A 16419-nucleotide genomic window follows, 5' to 3' on the forward strand; every position below is an offset into this window, starting at 1 on the left:
CAGAAAATAACAAGTCTTGACAAGGATGTACAGAAACTGGAACTCTCTCAGACATTGCTAGTGGGAATGAAAATGGTACAGATGATATAGAACATAGCTTGGCAGTTCCTCAAAAAGTTAAACAGAATTACTACATGACCCAAAAGTTCTACTCCTACATATATACTCACAAGAAGTGAAAAAAGGTATTCAAACAAACACTTGTAAACAAATGTTCAGAGCAGTGCTTCTCACAATGGTCAAAAGGTAGAAACAACCCAAATGTCTATCAACTAATAAATGAAGAACAAAATGAAGTAATTCTATAAAATGGAATACTATTCAGCCATAAAAAGGAATGGAGTACTGATACATGCTATGACACGGACGAACCTCAAAAACATGCTAAGTGAAAGAAGTCAGACATAACAGGTTAGGTACTGAATGATTCCATTTATACAAAATATCCAGAACAGGTACATCCATAGAGGTAGAAAGCAGATTAGTAATTACCAGAAGCTGTGTTAAGGAGAAAAGGAGAGACTACTTAATGGGTACCACAGGTCCTTATGCAGTGATCAAAAATATTTTGGAACTAGACCGATAGTTGCACAACACCGTGAATGTATCAAATGCCACTGACATGCACATTTTAAAATGGTCAATTTTATGTTATGTGACTTTTACCTCAATAAAAGAATGAAGCTGATGTTGACATGAAAGATGATGATGATGATGATGATGATGATGATGATGATGATAAAATCAGAGTGAATATTTTGTGAGCACTAACTCCCTTGTCTGGTACATTGCTTGGATTTTTATATTCATTCTCTCATTTTAGTAGGAGTAAGAAATAGGAGTAGTATTTTAATAATAATTATCCTCTTTATCCTCATCATACAGATGAAGAAATTTTGGCTTAGAAAGGCTAATTAACTTGACCACCATTACAATGCTAATCAGTGGCAGACGTGACATTAAATATCAGTCAGTCTGACCGCTAATGTTGTTGGTTGGCCGACCCAACCACCATTTTCAACCCAGTTCTTCCTAGCCACCTTCCAGCCAAAGGACAAATGCTGAGATGTAAGCAGAGATAAGTTCTGCTCTCCAAAACAAAATGCTACCACTGTGTAACCATGAAGAAAAAAATCAAGAGAATCTCAGAGACAGCCAACTATAAGCCACTCAGCTTTCACCAGAAGCTGCCTAACTCTAGTTTTCTTGGGGAGGAGGCAGGGGGTGGGAGGGACCCGATTTATTTAACCCACTGTCAGAGGACCTTCTGTTATTTGAAGTTAAAAGCGTCTCTACTGACTCACTGACCCCAGAGCCAAGGCTTTAACCACTACACCATAACAACTGTTTAGGTTTATATACTGTTTACATCTTAATTAGTGATTAAAATTTCTTTATTATCAGATGCCTGGGTGGCTCGGTTGGTTGGACGACTGCCTTCGGCTCAGGTCATGATCCTCAAGTCCCAGGATCAAGTCCCGCATCGGGCTCCCTGCTCAGCAGGGAGTCTGCTTCTCCCTCTGACCCTCCCCCATCTCATGCTCTCTCTCTCTCACATAAATAAAATCTTAAAAAAATTTTTCTTTATTATCAAAATTGCCATAGAAAAATTAAGATTGCTATTTTTTAGTCACTGATCCTTTTTATCCGTATCAAAGTAATAGGTATTACATAGTAACATGATTTTTGGGAATTCAAAGTTTCTTAGGAATACAACTGTATGTTAGAGAACAGACTACACAGGTAAGCAAGGGAGTATTCACATCTCTGTCTTTCTCATTAACCCATACTCCCTTCTCCTTCCTTTCTCTAGTTACCCTTTTTTTTTTTTTAAAGATTTTATTTGACAGAGAGAGACACAGCGAGAGAGGGAACACAAGCAGGGGGAGTAGGAGAGGGAGAAGCAGGCCTCCCGCCAAGCAGGGAGCCCGATGCGGGGCTCGATCCCAGGACCCCGGGACCATGACCTGAGCCGAAGGCAGATGCTTAACGACTGAGCCACCCAGGCGCCCCTCTCTAGTTAACCTTTGAAGTCTCAGTTTAGAAGTCAGCCTCCCCTGACAACTGGTTAGGTACAATGTTGTAACTAATAAAAATGGGTTTTTATACAATCTGTTGTACACCATGCACCACCCTATATATAATACCCCTAAATCCAAGTATTTCTTGCATATATATATAATTTTATTCATAACCAAATAGAATTTGTTATTAAAAAGTTACATAAGGGGCCACCTGGGTGGCTCAGTCAGTTGAGCGTCCAACTCTTGATTTTGGTTCAGGTCATGATCTTGGGGGTTGTGAGATGGAGCCCTGCGGCGGGCTCCACACTCAGTGTGGAGCCTGCTTAAGATTCTCTCTCTCCTTCTCCCTCTCCCTCTGCCTCTCCCTGCCCTGCTCATGTGCATTCTCTCTGGTTAAAAAAAAAAAAAAAAAAAGTTACACAAGTAAAATGTAAACTCTCTAATCTGAAGCAAACACATGGTCTGACAGAAACACAACTCAGGGAAAAATTTTAACTTTCAGGGCACCTGGCTGGCTCAATTGGTAAGCATGTGACTCTTATCTCAGGGTCGGGAGTTACAAGCCCCAAGTTGGGCGTGGAGCCTTCTTTAAAAAAAAAAAAAAAGAAAAACTGAAAAAACTAAATGTTTTGGAAAACCCAAGTTAAGTTAGTCTGATACATTCATGCAATAAAATTTTTTTTTTTTTTTTTTAAGATTTTATTTATTTATTTGACAGAGAGAGACACAGCGACAGAGGGAATACAAGCAGGGGGAATGGGAGAGGGAGAAGCAGGCTTCCCGTGGAGCAGGGAGCCCGACGCGGGGCTCGATCCCAGGACCCTGGGATCATGACCTGAGCCGAAGGCAGATGCTTAACGACTGAGCCACCCAGGCGCCCCGCAATAAAATATTTTTAAAATTTTAATGTTTAATCACATTTTTACTTTATTCATAAATTTTATAATTTTCATTTTTCCAACTCGAGCATAAATGCTGAGTAGTGCTACTACTAAACAGTGTTGTCCCATAATTCAATAGGTTTTCATTATTTTTAATTTGGAGAAACAACTGCTGTAGATATAGCAATAAAAGCTAAAAAAAATAAAGTTCATTAAGCACCAACATTTTAGAGGTGCTTGGGTGGCTCAGTCATTAAGCATCTGCCTTAGGCTCAGGTCATGATCCTAGGGTCCTGAAATCAAGCCCGACATCGGGCTCCCTGCTTGGCCGGAAGCTTGCTTCTCCCTCTCCCACTCCCCCTGCTTGTGTTCCTGCTCTTGCTATCTCTCTCCATCAAATAAATAAATAAAATCTTAAAAAAAAAAAACAAAAAACACCAATATATTTTTTAAAAAACCCAACATTTTAGAAAAACTATTTTAGAACTTATCATAGGGGGTGAAGGGCAGGCTGCCCCAAGATGGGCCACTTTGATATAAAGATTATTTTGAGTTAAAAGTAATCAAAACCCAGCAGATGCAAGAAAAGCTCTCTGCCTCCCCCTCAACTGCTAAGCTGGGAAAAAGAGCCTGTACCAGGAAAAGAGCTATTAACAGAGGCTCCCCTTCACCTAAGGAACTTAACTGCAGAACTCCAAAACCTTGTTTTTCCAAACATCTCCTTTCACCTTCTTGCCTATTTCTCCCCTTTGTATCCTTAGAACCTACCCCTTGCCTTCGCTCATGTAAGCTTCGTGTTGCCTCACTGTCTTTGGAATTTCATGTCTGCGTTGGACTCCCCATATGTACACCTATTAAATTTGATTTTCTCCTGTTAATCTGTCTCATGGCAATTTGATTCTAGGTCCAGCTAGAAGGAACACCGTGCAGAGGAAGGTCTTCCTCCTTGATACTATATATCAACCTTTGAATTTTAAATAGGTAAGTATCAATGTATTAATTTTAAAATAAAACATAATGCATCACAATCTCTTTTCCAAAAGGGGGCGGTACACACAGAAAATCAAAGAACTATCACAATGGTTTGTAATTCAGCCACAGAATTAAGCAAGCAATGAAAAAGGAAAATTTTACTGTTCAAAACTTGTTCACAATTTCAGTCTTGAGATATTTTTTCAACCTGAGGTGATTTTAAAAATCCTTTTTAATCATATAAATAATTACAATTTATAAGGAATAGGGAGGGTGATATAAAGGAAGAAAATGGGACAGAGGAGCTAGTGGTAGCAGGACTTACTTTAGAGCTTTAGATGGGTTTAGCAATGAAAGTGCTTCAAGGATGCTTAAAGGATGAAACAGAGTGTATTATTAGTTTCCTCAAACTGCCATAACAAATTAGCACAAACTTGGTGGTTTAAAACAACAGAAACTTATTCTCTCACAGTTCTGGAGCCCAGAAGCCTGAAATCAAGGTGCTGGCAGGACCATTTCCCTCTGAAAGCTCTAGGAGAGGATCCTTCTTTTCCTCTTCCAGTATCTAGTAGCTCCTGGTGTTCTTGGCTCGTGGCAGTGTAACTCCAATCTGCCTCCATGTTCACATGGCCTTCTTCCTGGTATCTTTCTGTGTTGAACAAAGATACTCCTCATTGGATTTAGGGCCTAAACTAATCCAGGATGATCTCACCTTGAGATATTTAATGTAATTACATCTGCTAAGATCTTAAGGTCACATTTTGGGATTCCATTTCAGGGGGGTCACATTTCAGGGGGGTCACTACTCACCCTACTACACAGAACCAGCAAGGTCAAATGGTATGTGTTGAGAGGTAGGCCATCACCAGGGCATTCTATGCTATCATAAGGAGTGTGAATTATAAACACAATGGAATCTATTAAACACAATGGAAAGCCAAGATCTGATTAACATTAAACACATACACACACACTGTGCTTTGTGGAGAATAAATCAGAGGAACTGACAGACCAGTTATATGTTGTTACAGTAATTCAAGCAAGAGATGAGATGAAGATTTGGACTAGAATGGTATGGAGATGAAGAGGATTAGACAGCTCTGACATATTTTGGAGACAGAACAAATGGAATTTAGTGATAGTTGGATGTAGGAAGGGGAGGGGAGGTATCGAGGATGATGATTTAGCTTCTAACTCAAGTAACAGGGTAGTTGGGAATATCATTTACTCTAATCGAAAGGACTGGCAAAGAAACAGGTGGCATGGAAATAAGACTAGAGAAGTCCAGATCCATATCTATGTATGTCTTAGGCTGTGTAATAAATCACCTCAGTGTCTGAAAACAACAGTGATTTATGAGGTTTTAAGATTCTGTGAGTTCAATGGACAGTTCTTCCAGTGGTAGCTCCTGGACTCAATCATGTTGCTGTATCATCTGGTAGACTGGCTGAAGAAGTGGACTTAGTTGGGGTGGAAGTGAGGAAGCTGAACTTTGCTGGGATGATTGAGCCTCTCGAGGAGGCTCAAGGAGGTCAGGTGGGCTTTCTTCAGAGCACTGTGCTCTCAGAGTTCTAAGAGAGAGCAGAGCTACAAAACCTCTTGAGGCCTTGCTCAGAAGCTGCAACAACATTTTCACAGAATTTCCTGGTAGTCAAAGCAAGTCACAAGGCCAGTCAGGATTTATAAGTTAGGGGAATAGACTGCCCATCTTGCTGGAGAAGAGCTGTAACATCTGACCATATTATGAAATCTGGACTCTATTCCAGGTGGAGTAGAGAAACACAAAAGAGTTTTAAGGTGTGGAGCAACAAGAACAAAATCAATACCCATTCAGGATTAGAAACCTTCAGAAAACTATACAAAAAGGGCAACTTTCTCAACTGATAGAGGACATCTATAAAATATCCATAGCCAGCATCATACTTAATAAAGATTCCCCCCAATATTAGGAGAGAAGGAAAGTTGGAGCCAGGGGGGAGTAATACAGAAGATGAGAAAATATTTGCAAATCAAATATCTGATAAAGAACTTATATACAAAACTTCAAAAAAACCCTCAAGATTCAATAATAAGAAAACAACCAAATTTTAAAATGGACAAACCTTTGAATAGCCACTTCACCAAAGAACATTTAGGGAAGGCAAAACAGGCATATGAGAAGATGGTCAACATCACTAATCATTTTTACAATGCAAATTAGAACCACAAACACTTGTAACATTACTTTTCATTGCATCTTTATTTGTAATAGCCAAAAACTAGAAACAATCTAATGTCCATCAACAGGTAATTGGATAAATAAAGTGATATGTAAGATACAAGAGAATTCAGCTAGGCAACAAAAATGGATGAATTATTGACACAAACAATACAGATGAATTTCAAGATATCTTTGAATGAAATCAGACAGAAGAAATACATACTATATTTCTCCATTTACATAAAATCCTAGAAAATGTAAATCAATCAATAGTGAAAGAACACAGATTGGTGGTTGCCTAGAGATGGGGATGGAGGTAGGTGAGACAAATTAAAAGGAGATATGAGAAACTTCTGGGGTAGTAGATATGTCTAATATTTTAAGTGTGGTGGTATTTTTGAGGGTATATGGATTAAAATTTTTCAACTTGTACACTAAAAAGTGAAGTTTATTGTATGTCAATTATAACTTAATAGCTATTTTAAAAGTTACAAAAGTTAGTATTAAGAAAATTAATAAGGGGCGTCTGGGTGGCTCAGTCAGTTAAGCGTCCAACTCTTGGTTTTGGCTCAGATCATGATCTCATGGTACCTGAGATCAAGCCCCAGTTGTTGGGCTCCGTGCTCAGCAGAAGTCTGCTTGAATATTCTCTCTCCCTCGACCCCTCCCCTCACTTGCGCTCTCATGCACATGCTCTCTCTCTCTCTAAAATAAATCTTTAAAAAAATGAATAAGCAAGCCACAGACTTAGAGAAAATATTTGTAATACATAACTAAGAATTTATATCCAGAAAACATAAGCAATTCCTACAACTCAGTAATAAAAAAAGTAAACAGCTCCATTTTTTAAAGAGTAAAGAATTCACAAAAAAGATAAATGAATAGCCAATAAGCAAATGGAAAAAAGTTCTTAAATCATTAGTCATCAAAGAATTATAAATTAAAACCACTTCACACCAACAATAATCACTAAAATTAAAATGTGTGTCAATGCCAAATGTTGGTGAGGCTGTGAAGCAACTGGGAGTCTGATAATTTCATAGAAAATAATATATCCCTACCTTACAATGTAGTAATTCTACCTCTAGATATATATCCAAAAGAATAAAAAATACTTTATTAGTTGTAAAATCTTCAAAAAGAATGCATACACAAGCTTTATTTATAATCACCAAAAACTGAAACAATGGAAATGTTCATAAACAGAAGGATGGGTAAACAAATTATGGTATAGGTTGCCTGGGTGGCTCAGTCGGTTGAGCATCTGACTCTTGGTTTCAGCTTAGGTCATGATCTCATGGTTGTGAGATTAAGCCCCATGTTAGGCTCCATGTTCAGCAGGAGGCTGCCTGGATATTCTCTCTCCTTCTGCCCCTCCCCCACTCTCACTCTCTCTCTCTCTCTCTCTCTCTCAAAAATAAATAAATCTTAAAAAAAAAAAAAAGATTATGGTACATCCATAGAACAGAATGGTATTCTATAATGAAAAGAATGTAATACTGATGCAAGCAAAAACATGGATAAACATGAAAAACATTCTGAGCATAAAAAGCCATGTATAAGAGTATATATATGCACATATATATACTCTATGTCTCAGTTTATATTAAATTTTAAAATTGGCAATAACTAACCTATGCCAAAAGAGTCTAAACAGTGATTGCCTCTGGGTGGAGGGTGGGAGAGATAGGGATTCACTGGTGAGAGACAGAAAGGATCCTTCTGAGGAGATAGAAACATTTTATATCCTGATAGAGGTGTGAATTATATTTATGTGTGCATTTTTCAAAATGAATACTGTACACTTAATGTCCAGGTAAATTATATTAATTAAAAATGTATTATACAATATAAACAATGCTCCTTTTACAAATTTGGACAAAATACCATTAAGACACTTAATAAATTTACTGGTATCCTAGTTGTATACTAGAAATTATACTGAAATGCATATATTTTCTTATATTTCCTTCCTCACTTTGTACTTATTCCCATAATATTCTTGTTATGATTCAAAGAATAACCTGAATATACTACAAAAACAAAAGCATACACCCACCCACCACACACACCCCAACTGTATTAAATAATCACTAAAGTTTCTCTGACCTGCTTAAATTAGAATGCTTGTTTTTTGTTAAACAATTTTAACTGACTTCTCTGGCCCCAGAAAGCAAAGGATATTACCTAAAATCATACTTTTACTTAAATTACCTCAGAAGGAGCTTATAATTTTAGTAGAAGAGTTATGATCTAATCTTTCTTAAAGCAATTATCAAGACATGTATTACTAAACATACATTTTATCCAATGCTAGTATATTTGCCAGTCACCTTGAAAAACAGATTTTCCATGGCAGTATCAGTAACTCCAATAAAACGTTCTGATGGGGGAACAGGGTGCAATTACAATCTTAAAGTATTTATGGGGTTTTCATTCATGCTATATTTACTTCCTACCAGCACAGATGATTCCAAATTAAAAGCTATGTTTTCTCATTAGGTCTCAAAATATGTGTGGTCTACCACAATGAAAATAGCTTTAATTTAAACTTAAAAACAGATTTTAGAAGTATAAGAATGAAATATAAAAGAAATTAAAAACCCACCATCCTGATATAACCACCACCACCATTTTGGTAATAATTCAGTTTAACACTCTAGGCACACACTCACACAGACACATTCTTTACGTAATGGAATATTATATATGCTGTTTAATGGGCATTAACTCTGTAAGTAATTGTTTTGTTTCTCTTTTTCGTCCCTCATCTCTTCTTCTCACCAATGCTAACACTTAGACGTGTATCCTTTCATATCTTTATCTGGGCTCACTGCATCACATACAAATATACATACATAACCACATATACACATACATACATATATACATACTGGTGAAAGAGAGTCGTTATTCAGGTAAACAAGAGTAGGATCTTATTATGCTTCTCTGCATCATGCTTTTCTCATTTTATGGTGGAAATCCCTCCAAGTTAACTGGTATAAAGCCAGTTCATTTTATTTAATGGTTAACAACATCCCATGAAAAATGTATTCTAGCATTCCCCTATAGATGAGTATTCTTTTTCTCCCCAGAATTACATTACTCAAGAATTGCTGTATTCAAAACTTGTATACATCTAACATACTTACCCTTTTATTCTAAGAGGCAGAGTCCTGGGAAGGACTGAGTAGGACAAATGTACTCTCCCTATCAATGGCCCTTGCCAGATATTATTCAAAAAGACTGTAATAATTCAGATTTTCAAATTCAGATTTCACAATGTATAGGTACCCTTCTTCCCAAATCCCTGCAGCAATGAGTGTTATTATTCTTTGAAGTGTCTCTTATATAAGCTAGACATTTTAAACAATCTATTGGTTGAAAAAGAAAAAAACTATAAAACCTTGATATGATATGAAAAAGAAATATATGAAGGTACAGAATACCTGAGTGCACAGAGGCAAATTCTGTTGGGAAGGGCATGCTCACAGAAAGAAGGGGAGCCAAAAAGCTGTGAAGTAGGTCCTCGCTCCAAAGCCTTCAGTATGGGGCTAAGTGCACTCATAGAGCGGACGCAACAGCAGCAGTAGGAAAGTAAAGTTGGGGAACCATGAAAGTTGAAGACAGTTGGGTATATTAGGGTTCTCCAGAGAAACAGAAGAGAAATAGGATATATAGAAAGATATATAAGAGATTTATTATGGAAATGGGCTCACATAATTATGGAGGCTGAGAAATCCCATGATAATGCAATCTACAAGCTGGAGAACCAAGAAAGTGACTCCTCCAATCCCAGGCAAGCCTTGAGATAACTGCAGTCTGGCTGACCCCTTGACTGCAACCTCAAAGAGACCCTGAGCTAGAACCACCCAGCTAAGCCACTCTTAGATCCCTGACCCTCAGTAACAATGTGAAATAATAAATGCCTGTTTTTAACTGCTAAGTTTGGGGTAGTTAATTACACAGCAATAGATAATATAGCATCCAAGGCCAAAATAAATATTAACAGTTCCATTTATTAAGTAGTTAGGTCCAAACAACTAATAAGGATTTATGTACTGACAACTTAGTAGCCATTTGAAAAAATAGACATAAATTAAAAGAAAAATATTTGTACTTCATTCCTAGATAAATATAATTACTTACTAATGTGATATGTGTGCCTGCCTGTTGGACACTGCACAAAGACTCAAACATTTGAATTAGACTGGAATCTAATTCCTAACCACATTGATTTTCTACATAATACTTGTGGTTTTGTTTTTTTTTTTTAGTCACAGCAAACACAGAATTCCCAGCTTTGCCATGACACCACTGAAAGGGAAATACAGAAATTAGTAAAACAGAATGCTACTTTTTCAAGGATCTTACAATCTAATGAGGAAAACACACTAACAACTAAACACAACACAAAGTAGAATGAAAGGAGTCCCGTGATTCTATGATAGATACAAAACAAGTATTTCTATCAAAAAAAAAAAAAAAAAAGAGATTTGATGTTAACTAGTAATAGAGTAATACTTCCATTTACCCACCACCTTCAGAAAAAGACTTCCAGATAATACAAAATACAAAATTTAGAAATCCAGAAATAAAACACTTCAGAGTACATGATAACCCTAAAACCTTATTTTTATGTATGAAGAAACACAATTCTAGAAAGGTGAACTCTCTCTGACCCTAGTTTCCATAGAGTCAATGGCAGATTACTTACAATATGTGATAGAGACAGAAGGCATATAAAACATGAGAGAATATAAAAACAAGAAGCTCCCCTACCTTTTCTTCCTTGTCAAAAATAGTACCCAGTCAGAAGAGAAAAGAGAGGCAGTATTCATCTTTTGTATTTGCTTATGTGTTAGCAAAAGGCTTAAAAATGTATACATATGATCTTACATTTTTCAAAGTGCTTTCATAGTCAGTTTTCCTCACTTGGGCAACCACCACCCAGTCAAAAGCTTCCAAAATCTCTTGCCAGGATTATTGCAATAGCACTTTTCACCTCTTAATACATTATTTATTTTGTGTATTGTCTCTCTCCTCAAAAAATAAGCTCTATGAGGGTAGAAATATGATTGTGTCCTGCTTATACCTCACTGATTTTCCTCAAACACCTACAAGAGAATCTGACAAACAGCAGCCACTAAATTTGTACATATTGAACTGAATGAATGAGAGCTACAGACAAAAGGTGAGAACGTACTGCAGGCATAATTTCTAGTCCCTGGTGTACCAAACCTTCTCCCAGTCAGTCAAACACTAATCCAGGTGCTGCTATGAAGGAATTATGATAGATATAATTAAGGTTCCAAATCAGTTCATTTTAATTAAAACAGAGATTATCTGGGTGGGCCTGACCTAATCATGAGTCTTTTAACTCTTAGTCTAGAGATCAGGGACAAGAAGTCAGAAATTCAAAGCACAAGAGGGAATCGATGCATGATTGCTCACTTGAAAATGAAGGGGGCCATGTGGCAAGGAATGTGGGCAGGGTCTAGGAACTAAGAATAGCTCTTAGCTGACAGCCAGCAAGAAAATGAGGACTCCAGTCCTATAACCACAAGAAACTGAATTCTGACAACAGCAAAGCTCATTTTTCTCCAGAGCCAGCAGATGAGAACTCAGCCAATACCTGGATTTCAGCCTTGTGATACCCTGAGCAAAGAGCCCCACACCACCACGCTGGACTTAATCCTGTGCAACTGTAAGCTAGTAAGCAGCTTGCAACTAAATTTGTGATCTGTTATACAGCAAAAGCAAAATAATACAGAGGGACCTATCATAATGAGGACAATGTTAAAATCACATACCACACAAGGCTTTTACAATCAACTTCATCAGAATTAGAATAAAAGCTCCAATCAGAATCATCTCCAATAGAATTGCATAATGATTAGCCTAGTAACAAAATTTTAGAATAAAAGGTAAAAAGTTTAATTGGGTCCTTTTTGGCAAAATTTCAATGGGTAGAGAAATGAGGACAAGAATGAAAACCATTATTACTTTATTTTTCCAGTAAGTAACATTAAGGAAGGTATGCAATATCTACTGAAATATACACACTAAATATAGAGTATTAATCCATTTTTCCAATAAATACCTCCTAAATGTTACACTTTTGTTTTTCTATTTGTTACTTAGATTTTTCTATCTTTTCCTTCATGATCCTTATGTCAGATGGCCATTAATATGCCTATCTTTTATAGCTCTGATCCGTACACACAAAGTTACGTCCAGGTGCTGAAACCTGAGGAAATAACCAAATAGAGTATCATTATAACCAAAGTAGATTCTAGGAAAGACCCTCCAAGACCTAAAATTTTATCACAATGATTTCAGTTTTTCAGTATCCTCTTTTTTTTTCTGATTCTCAGATCTGTTCAAGACACGATAAATGAATTATTAGTTACCATACAGTCACTTCTCATTATTTGTGGATTCCTTATTTGTGAATTCGCCTACTCACTAAAATTTATTTTCAGCACCAAAATCAATACTTGCAGCACTTCTATAGTCATTCCCAGACATGTGCATGTGCAGAGTGGCAAAAAAATCTGAGTTGACCAAGGGACACTCTGCCTTCTTGGTTTAACTCTATTATACTATAAACAAATGTCCTTTTCACCATCTATGTAGTGCCACATCTTTAATACTTTTGTGCTTTCTGTTGGTGATCTTGCTGTCTAAAATGATCCCCAAGCAGAGTGCTGAAGTGATGTCTAGTGTTTTTAACCACAAGAAGGCTGTGATGTGCCTTACAGAGGAAATATGTGTCAGGCTGGGGCAGTGATGCCCCCTTGACAAAAGAATTTCAAAGAAGTTCCCTGGGCCCCAGGGGAATGTCAATCCCTCCTTCAGTGCCCACATGGCTTGAAAAGTTCTAATGAAGAGGCCACTGCACTCCTGCAGCAAAGGGAGCACCTAGAGCTAGTGAAACGTGAGTCCGGGGGTGCCACCTCTACATGAAGCATTTCTGAGTTCGCAGGACCTACACAAAGACATATGTGGGAAGTCTCTTAGAACATGTTCATTTTTCTCTGGCTAAATCTGAGTCAAAACCTTAGTTTCCTCAAGAGTCTGCCACATGTCATCAGGCAGATCCTGAGAAAGACTGTGAAAACTCTCTGGGCTCCCCATGGCAAGACTCACTCATATTGTGATCCATTCTCTCTGGACTCTTATTTCAAGCTTCATTCAGGCATGAGTTATAGTGCTACGGCTGTAAGTTCAATGTTAATGAATAAACAAAATATATATCAAATACAGTGCCTATAAACAGAAACACACATAAAGTAAGGTTATGTACTGATCAGTAGACAAAAATGTTATGACCAAAGACACAGAGGAATCTAACCCTGTATTTCCCCTAGGAGCAATGGCTCAGTATTCACTAGTGCAGTGTTCATGGCAACTTTATGACATAACTATTGTGAATAACAGAATCAACTATCTATAAAACTGAAACACATTATAAATAGAAATACTTGTCACAGTTTTAGGGCAGTAAAGTAGCTAGTATATGCACCAAATTCTTACAATTACCATATGGTCGTGGCGGGGGGGGAGTGGAACTCAGAATCACTAAAAACAAATATGGAGAAATATAGACAATTCCCATAATTATATACTGCCTTCAAAATACTGTTCCACAACAAATAAAGAAAATTTCACAGTAAAGAGGTTACCACAGTTTCAGTAATAATAAAAAAATTATATATAATTCATTGGTAAAACAAAAACTGAGTAAAAACAAACACACACCAAATTTGAGGGCTCAATTTAAGTAAAATGAAAAAGTGAGTAAGAAAAACATGATTAAAAACACAATGTATTCGGGGCACCTGGGTGGCTCAGTTGTTAAGCGTCTGCCTTCGGCTCAGGTCATGATCCCAGGGTCCTGGGATCAAGCCCCGCATCGGGCTCCCTGCTCAGCGGGAAGCCTGCTTCTCCCTCTCCCACTCCCCCTGCTTGTGTTCCCTCTCTCGCTCTCTCTCTCTGTCAAAAAAAAAAAAAAACTTAAAAAAAAAAAACCACAATGTATTCAACCTCAGGGTGTAGTAGGTGGGGGGCATGCACCAACAACATACACAATGTAAGTCCACCAACATATGCAAAAAGGCTTGAATATAAACAGGCAAATGCAAATTAAAAGCATAGTGAGTTGGGGCGCCTCGGTGGCTCAGTTGGTTAAGCGGCTGCCTTCAGCTCAGGTCACTGATCCCGGGGTCCTGGGATCGAGCCCCACATTGGGCTCCCTGCTCAGTAGGGAGCCTGCTTCTCCCTCTGCCTCTGCCTGCTGCTCTGCCTACTTGTGCTCTCTGTCAAATAAATTAAAAAAAAAAAAAAAACTTAAAAAAAAAAGGCACAGTGAATTATAATGAAAGATCTAACAGACTGGCAAAACCTAAAAATCAGCCATAGAAGTGATGGGGGGAATGCAATGCACAATAACTTTCATATGCTGTCAGTGAGAGTAAATTATACAGCCATTTTGTAAAACAGTTTTGCATTACCTGAACATACACATACCCTATGATCCAACAACTGAGCTCCAAGGCATATATCCTAAAGAAAATCTTGTACATGTGTACCAGGAGACAACATACAAAATTGTTCATAGCAGCCTAGTCATAATAGCAAAAAACTATAAAAAACTGAAAAGCCTATCAACTGCAAAATGGTAAGTACATTTTGGCAAACTTATACACTGGAATACTATACAGTAGTGAAAATTAAGGAACTATAATTATACTCAGCAACATTAATAAATACCATAATGTAAAGCAAAAGAAAAGCAGATCAAGATTTATAATGAGTGATTCAATTTAGATTTATACAAAGTCAAAGCCAGATAAAACTTAAATCATAGCATATGTATAAATATACATATATAATATGGTAAGAAAATGCTTAACAAAGCATGAAATTATAGTTACTGGGGTTGAGTTAGAGGACAAATAGAAGATGGGGCGCACAAGAAGCTTCAGAAGGTCGTGGACATTTTATATTTCTAAAGACAGTTAATGAATAAATAGATATTTTATTATTCCTTATACATATATAAAAAGTATGAATATATATTCTTTGGATGTATATTTTGCAATGGAACATTTATTTTTAAAAAGATTTTATTTATTTATTTGAGAGCAAGTATGTGCACACATGCACATGAGCTGCGAGAGAGGCAGAGGGAGAGGGAGAGAGAGAGAAAGGCAGACTCCCTGCTGAGCACAGAGCCCAACTCGGGGCTTGACCTTAAGACCCTGAGATCATGACCTGAGCCAAAACCAAGATCAGACGCTTAACTGACTGAGCCACCCAGGCGCCCCTGCAATAGAACATTTAGATACCAGGTGATCTCAAAGGTATGCATATATATATATACACTTGTATATATATAAAAGGAAAAATAAGTATAGAGATTAGGCTTCCAAAAATTACATTAGAATAAAAAAAATAAGTTTTGGGCGCCTGGGTGGCTCAGTTGGTTAGGCGACTGCCTTCGGCTCAGGTCATGATCCTGGAGTCCCGGGATCGAGTCCCACATCGGGCTCCTTGCTCAGCAGGGAGTCTGCTTCTCCCTCTGACCCTCCTCCCTACTCATGCTCTCTATCATTCTCTCTCTCTCTCTCAATAAATAAATAAATAAATAATCTTTAAAAAAAAAAAAATAAGTTTTACTTACCCATCTACTTTACCTATCAGAGCATGTATTCCCTCAAGGATATGGACATAGTAAGTTTTAATGCTTAAAGTATATAACTGAAAGAACGACTATTTTTAAATTCAAATGACCTCAGACACCACTTGTCAAGGAAAGAATTTAGTTCATGGTCTTGACATCATCTAAATATACCACTTTAGTAAAATAACAAACTATATTAAGTTTATTTTCCCTAAAAGGCAGTCATTGAGTCACTGAGTCAAAGTTCAACTTACTAACATTTCCTTAAACATTTACCGAATGACGAGTTTAAGTACAATAGAAGTCACAACCTCTGCTTAGATCAGCCCTCAGATCAGTTACTGCTCAAAACAGTAACGGCACCATAACCGGTTCTTTTCATTAACATTTTCCTCAAAAGGTATCAAGAAACTTAATCTTGCATCATTAGTAATGTAGAAAAAATAAATATTAGATTTTAAATGCTCCAGTAGACAGGGGCACCTGGGTGGTTCAGTCAATTAAGCACCCGATTCTTGAATGATCTCAGGTCATGATCTCAGGGTTGTGAGATTGAACCCTGCGTTGGGCTCCCATGCTCAGCGCGGAATCTGCTTTAGATTCTCTTTCTCCCTCTCCCTCTGCTCATGTGCCCCCCCAAAATAAATAAAATCT

The 16419-nt window shown here is 37.4% G+C and overlaps 1 protein-coding gene across 6 annotated transcripts in view; it reads right to left on the reverse strand.

The window, feature by feature from the left end:
- The window catches only part of MKLN1 (muskelin 1), a 313020-nt gene that overhangs the window by 102427 nt on the left and 194174 nt on the right, over positions 1-16419 (reverse strand). The window contains exons 1-2 of one of the 6 annotated variants that reach the window (XM_032401560.1): positions 4348-4433; positions 4203-4247 (exon numbers count right to left, since the gene is read on the reverse strand). The exons of 4 other annotated variants lie outside the window; for them this stretch is intronic. Coding sequence is in view for 1 of the 2 variants with exons in the window: in XM_032401556.1 (XP_032257447.1) it covers positions 4348-4497 (150 nt within the window). In the remaining variant the exon portion in view is untranslated. Of the gene's footprint in view, positions 1-4202; positions 4248-4347; positions 4527-16419 lie in introns of those variants that run through there. One more of the 6 variants, XM_032401556.1, reaches the window with a different exon arrangement.

The sequence above is a fragment of the Phoca vitulina genome, unplaced genomic scaffold (genome assembly GCF_004348235.1).
Source record: "Phoca vitulina isolate PV1807 unplaced genomic scaffold, GSC_HSeal_1.0 scaffold4, whole genome shotgun sequence".
Classification (NCBI taxonomy): domain Eukaryota; kingdom Metazoa; phylum Chordata; class Mammalia; order Carnivora; family Phocidae; genus Phoca; species Phoca vitulina.